Source organism: Aquila chrysaetos (genome assembly GCF_900496995.4).
Source record: "Aquila chrysaetos chrysaetos chromosome W unlocalized genomic scaffold, bAquChr1.4 W_unloc_3, whole genome shotgun sequence".
Classification (NCBI taxonomy): domain Eukaryota; kingdom Metazoa; phylum Chordata; class Aves; order Accipitriformes; family Accipitridae; genus Aquila; species Aquila chrysaetos.
The window spans coordinates 3,266,944-3,280,492 of NW_024470323.1; the positions used below are offsets into that span (position 1 = coordinate 3,266,944).

General features: G+C 46.9%; 1 protein-coding gene across 1 annotated transcript; it reads left to right on the top strand.

Moving 5' to 3' along the window:
* The first annotated feature begins 5,847 nt into the window (after nucleotides 1-5,847).
* Nucleotides 5,848-13,099, top strand: LOC121232998. The gene is made up of 3 exons (XM_041121545.1): nucleotides 5,848-6,112; nucleotides 11,623-12,027; nucleotides 12,550-13,099. The coding sequence occupies exons 1-3, from the start codon at nucleotides 5,848-5,850 to the stop codon at nucleotides 12,813-12,815; spliced, it is 936 nt and encodes a 311-aa protein (XP_040977479.1). The 3' UTR covers nucleotides 12,816-13,099.
* Nucleotides 13,100-13,549: the final 450 nt, after the last annotated feature.

Genomic DNA, 13,549 nt, shown 5'->3' on the forward strand with positions numbered 1-13,549 from the left:
GGTTTTTCCTGTAGAGGCGGCACCAGTGGGACCTGGTGCACCCCCCCCCTCCCAGTATCCATGAGAGGAGTTGCGGCGGGTGGTTCGGCAGCTCATGGGGGAGGGACGGTTTGCAACGCCTCAGGCGCAGGCACAGGGCATGTGCGGGCGTGACTTTACGGCAGTTGCAACAACTGCCTTGGCCGCTCTTAGGCGTGTCGCGGCCATGGATAGAGCGGACCCCCCTTGCGTGAAAGTTCGGCAGGGGATTGCCGAGAGGTTTACTGCCTGTTTAGATCGGCTTCAGCTTGCTGTGCAGGCGGCAAACCTTCCGGAGATGGCTAAAGAGGCGATTGTGCTTGAATGTGCTAGGGCTCAAGCTAACCCGCAGAGCGCAGCGCTTGTCTCTCATTTGCCAGCGGGTTCGTCGCTAGGCAACATGATACGCCATGTACTGGAGAGAGAGCAACGCCGGGAAGCGCGTCCGGTAGTGGCGGCCTTGCAACAAGTTTTGCGGGCGGGTACAGCCTGATACTGCTTTTGAGGAGGCAGTCTGTAAGCAGGCCGCTAATGAGCAGTGTAATGAACGGGTTAACTTTGTTCATGAAATCGCATGTGGAGGTAGGGATATTCTTCACTTTTATCTAAGACCATGAGTACCGATGATTAGCATATGTAGAGAGACATTTACAGAGCATGAATGGGACTTGAGTCACCTAAAGAACAGCTGAGGAAGACTTGGGCCTTCATCCCAACAACCACCAGAAGGCAAATTACGACCACTTAACACCTGATGGCACAAGATACCGAGGATACCAGCCAGCCAGTCACGTATCAGGGACTAAAAAGACTGTATAAATAAAGAGGCTCTTCCCCTGTTTGGGCGCGAGCTTGTGGCGGAGCACTGTCTCCCCGGCCGCCCAGCGCTGTTTTGCTCTTTTATCGCTTGCTAATAAATTCGATCTTTTATTTAATACAAATTGGCTCCTCCAATTTGACACGAGCGTCTATAACAAGCAGGATTCTGATTCCGATAATAATTCTTTTGCATCAGGCAGGGTGGACTCTGAAAAAGAGCCGCATTTATATCCCTCATTACCTCCACCGCTGCCTGCCGCGGCCGTCCCGCCGCTGCCTCCCACGGCCTCTGCGCGGCCGGGACCGCTGCCGTGCCGCCGCCGGCCCCCACCCCCCCACCCCAATCGCCTGGTACTCCCTCTCCAGGGTCTGCAGAACTTAACACGGAACCTGGCTTTGCTGCACTGCCTGTATCTCCTTCTCCTGCTAATCCCTCTAACTCTGCCTCTGTCTAATCCATGACGATTCACTTAATAATTTGGGAAAAAATACACATAGTTTGATGGAACGCTGTCGAGAAAAAGCTCTACAGCAAGGAGATACCATGTTTACTTTTCCTGCTGTATGCACACCTGCCTCAAGTATTACAAGAACCTCCAGAGTTAGAGTTCTTAGGATCAGTCATCATGAATCCCTGTGTGATGTTTAATTACACCCATAACACCACTCGAAAGGGTCAGAATGTAAATGCTATTTTGCCTGTATATACAAATGCCACAGCTTGGTGTAACTATATCTATTCCAGAATATCACGCTCTTTTTTCTATTCCAGCTGCTTTACCTGCGGGGATATTTTTAATTTGTGGGAATAGAGCGTGGGAGAGGAATTCCATCAAAACTTAACAGGAGGCCATGTAGCCTCGGACAACTTACCTTACTAACACCCGATATCAATATGATTCACAGTAAAAGGCTCACGATAACTGACACAGGGTTAACTGGATGGCTAACAAGTTTGAGAATTACGGGATGGTTGAAAGATTTGCTTATGCATGGCTTAGTTATTTTAATTGTAATATTAGCAGTTGTAATGATTGTACCACGTATCATAAAATAGTTGAACGTATGATTGCAAAAGTGTTTCTTGTAACTTGGCTTGCAAAAAAAAAAAAAAAAAGGGAAATTGTGGGAGATTTCATGGAAAATGGGGGAACATTTCTTTGAGCCTGATTATTTAGAGTTAGCATAAGTAGCCCACAGTCAACATGAGTGGACCGGAGTACGCTCCCTTTAAGCCACTACAGTATTTGCATGTTACCGTAGACACCTATAGTAAATATATTCTCGCTACAGCGCACAGGAAGCAGAATAGCTTGGTGGTTGTACAACACTGGCGTGCTTGCATAGCCCAACTGGGGATTCCACAACAGATCAAGACGGATAATGGTGCAGCTTATACTGTGGAAAAGGTGAAACGATTTTGTGCAACCTGGGGTATAGCCCTTGTACATGGCATTCCTTATAACAGCACCGGCCAGGCCATTGTAGAACGAGCACATCGAACCTTAAAGACCCTGCTAGATTGTCTTAGGGAGGGGGACCAGGCGGAGCCCTCCTGCTTACGGGATAATTCACCTGTTCCCCGTACACAGCGTCTCCTGTTAACTGTGTTAACTTCATTAAATCAGACAATTTGGGGGGACTTGGACCAGACGACGGCGCAACGACATTTTACGACTATGGAAGAGAAAGGCCCCTACCCTTTGGTCCGTGTGCGTGATCCCCAGACACGCCAATGGGACGGACCGTTTGAGCTGTGTTGCCTCAGGCAGGGGTACGCCTGTGTACAGACACCTGAAGGGCTACTGAAATGGGTCCCTAGTCGTATGGTTCGTCCTGCCCTAACCTCATAGTGTTTGAGTGTTTTTCTTTACAGATTACTGTTATCCTTTCCTGGCTTGTGACGTCTTGGGTATCTGCTACGAATTTCTGACGCTGGAGCAATTAATAAACAAGATAACAGAACTGCAGAAGCAAGAAGGAGCTGCAAGAGCTTTATCGCAATTAAGAAAGCTGTCATTTCGGCTTAGAGCATTCAGCTGCGGGATGGGGACTTAGGAGTTGGTTTGTATCTTTGTTAAAAATCAGGGTTTCTTTTATTCTTGTGTATTTTATTAGGTATAATGTTGCTTTTACTGTGTTTAATTAATTGTGTTCATATATCTTGTAGGTCACCTTAGCCGACATAACAGGTCAAGATTCTCTGTGCACTGCAACCACATCACTAAGCCCATGAACCAATAGACAGGATGGCTATGACTCGTGCGACACGCCTGGCCAGCGACCGCATGTGCCATAGGCTCCTTATGTTTCGACTGAGGCGAATTTTAGCACCCGCTGGCCACGTGTGCTGAAATCTGTTCCTCTGCAAATGTACAAATACCGGGATTTTCCGAAGAGCATCGGGCTGGTGTACGGCAAGGCCAGCGTTGCCTCTGTGGGGACGCCCACGTAAAGCTGGCACCTACCGATTGCTGAGCTGAGTTTGCGGATGGTGGTGACTAGATCTGTTAATGCTCTTCTAATAGAAAAAGGGAGGGGGAATTGTTGTGGGAACATATTTAGCTAACGGTCACAAGAGCATTCCAGACACCTTTAGAAGGCCTTGAACAGAATAAAAAAAAAGACAAAAATAAGAAAGATACCAATTAGAAAAACACAGATGCGCATTCCACGATAAAGAGAACTTGGCACAAACAACCTCAATTCGGCAGTTTATCTTGACCAATTAGACTGAGATAAGTCTCGTATGTTTTAGTCAGTATAACCAATTATATTTTATGTTTATGCGCGTGTGCAGTGTTGATACAACCAATCATTAAGTGCAACTGGACGCGTGGACAGTGCATGAATAATGTGTGAATAGTGTGTGTAACCAATAGGAGCTAGTTGGACATGAGGAGGGGGAAATGTAGGGTACGGCGTTCGGAAGATCTCGCGATGTCACGGAAAGGTAGAAGGCTAGTCGTCGCCTCCCTATGACATATCAGTAATCCCACCTACCGTTGTTAGTATAAAAGGAATTAACTGCGCAATAAAAGACGGAGTTGGCACTCACACCATGTGTGTTATCTGTCTCTTCCCTGGTCCGGGCCGACCAGTGATGTAATTGCAGCACCTTGATATGTAGCAACGCTACAAACCTATAAGCAGTGGTATACTAAGTGAGACCCTTTGAGCTCTCCTGGACGGCAGTGGGCTGCGACCAGCATCTCCCTCTGAGTGGGACACCTCTCAGAGCTCGCAAACTTTCCTGTTTGTGAAAATCGGAGGTCTGTCACTGAAATCTAATGAGACTTAGGCTGATACTCTCTGCTCCTTGAGGCTCAACCCTTTGCCCATTGAGAAAGACGCCAAAGTATTCAACGTGAATATTTTCACTGAACTCAAGGGGAATTTTTAACAGGTATACCTCTTTTATTTGCTCATATGTATATCTCTCAGTGCCTTTATGCATGTGTGTGTGTGCACTAACCTGAATATTCTATAGCAAGTATATTACAAGTTATTGCTTTTCAAATCTATACTTAAATTACTGTTGTGAACTTTATTCAACTGTGAATGAATCTCAGGCTGTTGTTGTACTCATAATCCCTTTAGACATAAACCGTTGCCCAAGTCTGGGACTAGGAATCGATCCAGCCACACCTAGACTCCGACAGGAGTTTAGAAAGCAAGGGGGTCTTCTCTGAACCTCGTGACTCCATGGGAGGGTCTCCCTTACCCTTTTTTACATTCCCGATCTCTGTACAAATCGCGAGAAATCAATTCTAACTCAATTTTTCTTTGTATATTTCTCTTTTTTAACCTATTGCATTTTTGGTCTCTGTATACCTAATTTTAGTCTGATTCTAACTTAATTTTCCTGTGTGCATTTCATCCATGTACTAAGTAATAGAGTGAACCTTGCCATTGAATTCTGTGAAGTCGTACTTTTATATAAGTTCCTATTAAATCATTTTTCTTTTGCTAATACTATTGGAAGTGATTCTTTAAGTGGTTCAAACCACTCCATTTCGCCACAGCCCTGCCACCTCCCCACGGCCCCAGCACCCCGGGGTGCCTGTCCCCTGCCCTGCCCTGCCCTCGTCGTCCCCCACCTGGCATGGGCCTCAGGGAGGACAGGGTGGGTCACAGGCCCATGGGTCCTGGGTCACAGGTTGAAAGTGCCTCGTCATCTGCAGGGACGCAGGCCCCCAGGCTCCTGAGCCAGCTCCTCAGGGACTGCCTGAAGTGGACAGCTCTGCCGGCATCTGCCTGAACCCCCTCCCACCTGCCAGGTGCCCCACAGGGCTGCTGCTGCTGCTGAAGAGCCGAACCAAAGGACAGCGCTTAGCAAACCTCCCGGGCGCCTTACAAACGTGCTGACAAACATGTCTAACATGAGGTGAGATGAGACACTGTCCTCCACTGTGCCCATTTCACAGGTGGGAAGCCTGAGGCCAGGCAGGCTTCCAGCACCCATCAGCTTGAGAGGGCCACCCCCCCGGGGCCACGGGGGGCCTGCCCCAGCCGGGGGGTTACCTGCTGTGGGGCGGCAGGGCCAGCCAGGGCAGCAGGAAAGATGGGGGCACACACTGCCAAATCCTGCCAGTCGATGGTGGTGAGGGCTGGGGACAGTGAGAGACAGCGGTGAGGAGCTCGGGCAGGGATGGGCATGGCCGGGGGGGTCATGGTGGTGGTGGTGGGAGCACAGGCGTGGGGCATCCTCGAGGGGCACGGCTGGGGGATGCAGGGCTGGGGAGCACAGTGGGGGGCACGGCGGGAGAGCACGGCCGGGGGAGGGCGTGGCGGGGGGCAACGGTGGGGCTGTCTCTGCCGGGGTGGGCAGGGCTCTCCGCCGCGGACAGCCTCACCGAGGGCGGGGCCGGCGGGGCGCCGCTGCAGCACGGGCGGGGCGGGGGCTCACGGGTGCTCAGCGCTGCTGGGGGGGTCCCCGCCGTCGCCCTGCCGGGCCGGGCTGGCTTCTTGGCGAGACGGGCGGGCGGGCCCTGGACCCTGTTGGGGCAGATGCTGCCGAAGGCCCAGCAGCGGCCACCCTGCTCCGTGTTGCCGCGACGCCCCCGGCTCCGGCGGGCGCCCTCCGCCCTGCTCGGCACCGCCCCGCGGGCAGGGGCGCGGGCGCGCAGCGGGGGCGTGGGGGGCCGGGGTCATGCTGCGGGCGGGCCCGCCTTCCCTCTGCCGGGGTGCGGAAACCTCCCGCCGCCTCCCCGGCGGCTCCCGCGCCCGCGGGGCCGGGGGGGACTGTCCCGGATGGAAACCCGAGGAGCTGCCGGTGGGTGAAGGCTCCCGCTGCCGAGGCCCCTTCGCCGGGGGGGGGAGCCCGGCGGGGAAAGTGAGCCACTCTCGTAGCTCCCCTCTCTGCCAAGGCAGGGTCCCTCTACTACACTTTCTTGACGATGCCTGCCTAATCTGTGTAGGGCACCCCCCTCCCCACCATGGAAAGCCCAAGGTGCCCAAGCATGCAGCGCTAAGGCTTTGTTATCTGTAGGCTCGTGAGCCCTGTTTCACCCTGAGCCAGTATCTTGTACTCCATCCCCTGTGGAGAGAGGGCAGGTCAATGCCCCCTCTCTGTACCTAGGAAGCACGTGCCCTCCCACAAGGCCCTCACCCCCGGCATGGCAGCAGGCCACCATCAGTGCTAAAGGGCCCAGCAGGCACCTTGCTCTGCCGGGGAAGAGCCGTGCTGGGCCCTGTGATAGGGGCTGGGGACACCACTGCTATGGGGGCTGGGGATGCAGGCTGTCACAAGGATGGCAGGGAAGGTCAAGCTCTCTGCTGTACAGGTTAGGAAGGTGTCCTGGTTTCAGCTGGGATAGAGTTAATTTTCTTTCTAGTAGCTGGTATAGTGTTATGTTTTGGATTCAGTATGAGTTTGTTATAGACGCTCTCGTGACAAATTGGAGGAGCCAATTTGTATTAAATAAAAGATCGAATTTATTAGCAAGCGATAAAAGAGCAAAACAGCGCTGGGCGGCCGGGGAGACAGTGCTCCGCCACAAGCTCGCGCCCAAACAGGGGAAGAGCCTCTTTATTTATACAGTCTTTTTAGTCCCTGATACGTGACTGGCTGGCTGGTATCCTCGGTATCTTGTGCCATCAGGTGTTAAGTGGTCGTAATTTGCCTTCTGGTGGTTGTTGGGATGAAGGCCCAAGTCTTCCTCAGCTGTTCTTTAGGTGACTCAAGTCCCATTCATGCTCTGTAAACGTCTCTCTACATATGCTAATCATCGGTACTCATGGTCTTAGATAAAAGTGAAGAATATCCCTACCTCCACATGCGATTTCATAAACAAAGTTAACCCGTTCATTACAAGAAGAATGTTGACAACACACTGATGTTTTCATTTGTTGCTAAGTAGTGTTTAGTCTAAAGTCAAGGATTTTTTCAGCTTCTCATGCCCAGCCAACAAGAAGGCTGGAGGGGCACAAGAAGTTGGGAGGGGACACAGCCAGGACAGCTGACCCAAACTGGCCAACGGGGTATTCCATACCATGTGACGTCACATCTAGTATATAAACTGGGAGGAGTTGGCTGGGGGAGGCAGATCGGTGCTCAGGAACTACCTGGGCATTGGTTAGAAGTGGTGAGCAATTGCATTGTGCATCACTCGTTTTGTATATTCCAATTCATTTATTATTATTATTATCATCATCATCATTATTTTCTTCCTTTCTGTCCTATTAAACTGTTCTTATCTCAACTCACAAGTTTTACTTTTTTTTTCAATTCTCTCCCCTATCCCATTGGGTGGGGGAAGTGAACAAGCAGCTGTATGGTGCTGATATAGAGAATGAACTGCTTATTGCTTAATGATTGTCTCTCTGTAACTTTACATACCAAGGACTGGTGTTTGTCAAGGACTAAGCCTGTCAGAGACTGGTACTTGGGAGTGATGAGCAAGAAGGAACCATGAGTGATCACAAAACTTAATTAAATGTTTGATGAATTTACGATCTTGCTAAGGCGGCACAAGTAGAGGCCTTGCTTGAATAGATAGGGCCGGAAAAGATAAGAACTCCTGCCTTTGTTCCCGTCCTTGTAGATAATTTAGCTTAGCACTAACAAGCACTGATGTATCAAAACATGTAAAGGACCATACTGTGCAGAATCACCTGAGGAGGGTCAAATAGCGGACAAGTGAGGAAGACTATGGAAGACCACCAGAGGACTCCTGAAGACCACCAGAGACCTTCAATGCGCCTGCGTAAAGGACATTTGCATATGCTAATAGTTTCCCGGAAAACTAATGAATATGTATAACATTTCTCAGAAATCTAGTGAATATGTATGTAGAACCTGTACTTAACCTGCACAATTAGACCCGACAGTATGCACGATAGGTGGAACGATCCCCCGTGCATCCAGCGCTGCCAATAAAGAATACCTACTCAATAGTTAATCAAACTATTGTGTTAGTTTCTTTGAATCAATCTGGCGACCCAGATGGGACCTGCTCTGCTTGGCTGCAGGACCCGCTGAGAACAGGACTCCCTAGGGTACCCCCGGGATTTCCCGGAGGGACTCCTCGCCTCAATCAGATCACTGCAGGAGCAGACAAGGACACCATCTAAAGGAGTAAAGGTATTCTTTATTCTTTTATGTTTATTTTATTTTTGGGACCGGTCATTTGTAAAACTATCCGTAAGTCATAAGACAAAAGTAAACTTATGCAGGATGGCGTATACCAGGTAGCTAGCACCCTTGGTATACATTTGGTGTGGTATATGTTTGGGTGCTTTTGTTTCAGTACACTCTGTATGCTTTTGTACGCTTTGTGTGCTTCAGGTTTGGTACCCACTCGTGTGCTTTTGTTTATGTTTTGAATTTGATTTTGACATTTTTGGTTACTGAATGTGGTAAACGGCTATTGGAACTGAATTACAGATATCGTTTGCGGATTTTGGTCTTTGGATTGCAAATTGAAACGACATAAGACAATTAAAACTGCGGATTGAATGTTTGAGTAAATGAGACGCAGCTCAGCTGCGGAGCGTGTGTAGAGTTCTGATCCGCAGTTTCGTAACTCCGCAAGGGGTACGGTCAGAGACGAACGAAGTGTGACTCATTGATGATTTGGAACTTGAATTTATATGTTAGCATTGTAATTGTAAGTTTGAGTTTGATTATCTTAATCATTTTGTGGTGTTGGTGTAAGAAAGTCCCTGTATGGTGCATCGTATAAATGTGGGTATTTGAGTGGTGTCTTTTACATCCAGGAAATGAGTGTATGCCCTCATATGTCCTGGAATGTGTGTGGTGTAAACAGAGGTTGCAAATAGATTGTGGAGGAGATATTGAATGCCCTGAGTGTCGGGTTTGGACTCCCTGGGACAAGAGGGAACGGGCTACGTATACAGTTGAGATTGTTTGTGGTTGGAAAGGTAAAAATCTAAACGAGTAATATGGGAGGTAAACAAAGTGGTGGAATATTGAAAAAGAGCCCCTTAGGCTGTATTTTGGATCACTGGAAGGAGATAGGGGGACCGCCAGGTGGAAGTGTGGATAAGAAAAATTTAATAAAATATTGCAATCGGTGGTGGCCTTTGTATAAGTTAGACGGTGATGAAAAATGGCCCTTTAATGGGACATTGAATTATAACACTGTTACAATTGATGTTGTTTTTGAGACGAGAAGGAAAATGGGATGAGGTGATGTACGCAGATATGTTTTTCACTTTAAGAAATCATTCAGAATGGCAGAAAGAATGTGGTATTAATTTGGCCCCACAAGATCCTCTTGTGTTAGCAATGGAAAAGGAGCAGAAAAGGACTACAGGGAAGATGAAGAGATGTTGTTCGGCATGTAGTATAGGACAAAGATGTGTAAAATTAAAGGAAACTGAGGAAAGAATAGAAGATTTTATTTTTTCACCACCCTTACTACCTCCAACACCCGTAGAAGGTAATTTTACTGACGATACGGGTGCGAAAGAACCTGATGAAGGTACGAGCATGAGAGATTTAGGTTTTACTCCTATTACAGCTCGCACCCGGAGTAAGGTCGGTCCAATAATCCAGGCTCCCTTAAGACAGGCAGTAGGAGCTACCGGTCCTACGAGGATTAAAGTGCCATTTACAATGAATGATTTAGATTCATGGAGGGAAATGGTAAAAGGATATCGGGATGATCCTGAGGGAGTTGCTAAAAGATTTGAGTTAATCGTTAAAAATCAAGATCCAGATTGGAGAGATATTGATTTGATGTTAGATGCCTTAACCGAAACTGAAAAGCAATTAATAATAAAGACTGCTCGGACTCAGGTCCAAATTGAAATAACTGCTGGGGTTTTACCCAGTACGGTAGATAATCACGTACCGAGAACAGACCCCAATTGGGACCCTAATGATGACAGTGATTACCAATTGTTGAAAACATATCAAGAATGGATAAAGATTGGTATTGAAAATGCGATACCAAAAGCAGTTTATTGGTCAAGTCTGTATGCAGTAAAACAATGTCAGACTGAAACTCCCACAGAGTTTCTTGATCGGTTAAGAGCAGCTATGCGGAAATTTACTACCTTAGATCCCTTATCTGAAGTAGGAAAACAACAGTTAGTCTCTGTTTCTAGGACAATCTTCAGAAGATATAAGGCGAAAGCTTCAGAAACTGAAAGAGCCTGAGATAAGGGACTTAGAGAAGTTGATAGAGGAAGCTTGGAGAACGTATCGGAACAGAGAGGGGGATGAGAGACGAAAATTGGGAAAAGCTATTGCTGCAGCTACTGTAGCTGCGCTGGGAAAGCAGGACAACTCCCTTCGTGGGAGGGGTCGGGGAATTGGAAGGAGGGGAGGCTCACGCCAGCCCCTAAGATCGGATCAATGTGCTTATTGTAAAGAAATAGGCCACTGGAAAGGACAATGTCCTAAGCTAAGTGGAGCACGAGCTGTTGTAGCCGATGTTACCTCTGGTCAATGAGGGGGACCGGGGGAATCCACCCTAGCGGATCCACTGGTTAAAGTTAAGCTAGGGAAAACAGAACAAGAGGTGGATTTTCTTGTAGATACGGGGGCGTCTTGTTTAGTGTTAAATCAAAGGTTGATACTGGAGGATGACGAGTTTGTGACTGTAGTGGGAGCTACTGGCCAGCAGAAAAAGGCTTATTTCCTAAAACCGCTTAAATATAAATTGGGTAAACAAATAGGAATACATAAATTTCTGTATTTGCCTGGATCTCCAAAATCCCTGTTAGGCCGTGATTTGCTAGAACAATTGGAAGCAGAAATTGTTTTTGAAAAAGGAAAAATGGAATTAAAAGTCAAGGAAGACCAGCTAATTAATATTTTAAGCTTGGCATTAATACAAGCTGAACCAAAATTTGAAGTACCTCCAGAAATTGTTGATCAAGTATATCCTGGAGTCTGGGCCTCTGAGGTTCCAGGAAAAGCTAAAAATGCAGCCCCTATAGTAATTAAGCTGAGACCAGGAGAAGAACCTGTCAAAGTTAAGCAATATCCCCTGAAACTAGATGATAGGAAGGGGATCAAGGAAATAATTGACAAGTTTCTACAATATGGAGTATTGATTGAGTGTGAATCAGAATATAATACACCTATACTACCAATTAAAAAGGCAGACGGGAAAAGCTATAGGTTGGTCCAAGATCTGAGAGCCATAAATAAGATTACTGAAGATATACATCCAGTAGTCGCAAATCCATATACTTTGTTAACAAAACTAAAAGATAACCAAGTTTGGTTTACCGTGCTGGATTTGAAGGATGCCTTCTTCTGCCTGACCTTAGCCGCAGAAAGTCAGAATTTGTTTGCTTTTGAATGAGAAAATCCTGAGTCCGGAAGAAGAACTCAGCTAACATGGACAGTATTACCTCAAGGCTTTAAGAATAGCCCCACTATCTTTGGAAATCAATTGGCAAAAGAGCTTGAAACTTGGGTACCTCCAGACAATGAAGGAATCTTGTTACAATATGTGGACGATCTCTTAATAGCTACTGAAACCAGGAAAAGTTGTATTCGATGGACTGTGAATCTTCTTAATTTTTTGGGTTTAAGTGGATATCGAGTCTCTCAACAGAAAGCCCAGCTGGTTCGACAGCGTGTGACCTACCTGGGACTTGAAATCTCGGGAGGACAACAGGAGCTTGGGACTGAGCGAAAAGAATCCATTTGCCGAACCCTGGAGCCCCAAACGGTAAAAGAGCTGCGGACCTTTCTGGGAATGACAGGTTGGTGTCGCCTTTGGATATATAATTACAGATTATTGGTAAAGCCATTATATGAATTGATAAAGAAAGACCAGTCAAAAGTAACTTGGACTGGAGAAGCACGAAATGCATTTAAGCGACTCAAACGAGAACTAATGAGACCTCCTGCTCTGGGACTGCCGGATGTTTCAAAACCATTTTGGCTGTTTTCTCATGAGAGACAAGGAATAGCTTTAGGAGTACTAGCACAAAGACTTGGTCCCTATAAACGAGCAGTAGCTTATTTCTCCAAACAACTGGACGAGGTGAGCAAAGGATGGCCTGGCTGCCTTCGAGCTGTTGCAGCAGTTGTTATCAATATTCAAGAGGCCCGAAAGTTTACCATGGGACAGAAAATAACGGCGTTAGTCTCCCATACAGTTTCAGCGGTTTTGGAACAAAAAGGAAGCCATTGGCTCTCGCCCCAGAGATTCTTAAAGTACCAAGCAGTATTAGTAGAACAAGATGATGTAGAAATTGTAGTTACTAACATTGTCAATCCAGCCTCTTTTCTTAGTGGAACTTTGGATGAACCAGTGACACATGACTGCATAGAAACAGTAGAAGCTATATATTCCAGTCGACCAGACCTCAAAGAAGAACCTCTGGAGGATGCTGAAAACTCCTGGTATACCGACGGGAGTAGTTTTATAAAACAGGGACAACGTAAAGCAGGATATGCAATCACAATCACCCAACAGGTAATCGAATCTAAGTCATTGCCTTCTGGAACTTCAGCCCAAAAGGTGGAGATAATTGCCCTTACCTGAGCATTGGAATTGGCAAAAGGGAAAAAGATAAACATTTGGACAGATTCTAAATATGCATTTGGAGTAGTTCACGCTCACGGTGCAATTTGGAAGGAACGAGGATTGCTAACTGCTCAAGGAAAGCAAATAAAACATGCAGAAGAAATCTTAAAACTATTAGAAGCCGTGAAGCAACCAGAAAAGGTAGCTATCATGCATTGTCGAGGACACCAGAAAGGAAACACAGATTCAGAAATTGGAAATCGACTAGCAGATTATGAGGCTAGGCGGGTGGCAGAAGAAGTGGAAGCAGAGACATTATCCTTAATACCAGACGGTAAAATCCAAACTGTAAGTACAAATCAGAAACCAAATTATTCAAAGGAAGACCTAAAATTAATTGAAGATCTGGATGGTAGAGTCAGATGGATGGGTTCATTTAGCAGATAATCGTATAGTAATACCATCCAATTTAATATGGACAACAGTTTTAACTGAACATAATAAGACGCATTGGGGAGCGGATGCCCTATACAAAAACTTAAATCAGAAATTAATAGGATGCAATCTGTATACAATGGTGAAACAAATATCTCAACAGTGTGAAATTTGTTTACGTAATAACCCTAATGTGGTGAATAAAGTAAAGTTGGGGATAATTGGCAAAGGAAATTATCCAGGACAACAGTGGCAAATTGATTTTTCGGAGCTCCCAAGAAAAGGGGGGGTACCGATACTTGTTAGTCATGACTGAC

Coding starts and splice junctions, on each gene's coding strand:
- LOC121232998 (XM_041121545.1), top strand. CDS start 5,848: ATGCTGCCGAAGGCCCAGCAGCGGCCACCCTGCTCCGTGTTGCCGCGA. Junction 6,113..11,622: donor GGAAACCCGAGGAGCTGCCG/GTGGGTGAAGGC, acceptor CTTTTGAATGAG/AAAATCCTGAGTCCGGAAGA. Junction 12,028..12,549: donor GACCTTTCTGGGAATGACAG/GTTGGTGTCGCC, acceptor TTGTCAATCCAG/CCTCTTTTCTTAGTGGAACT.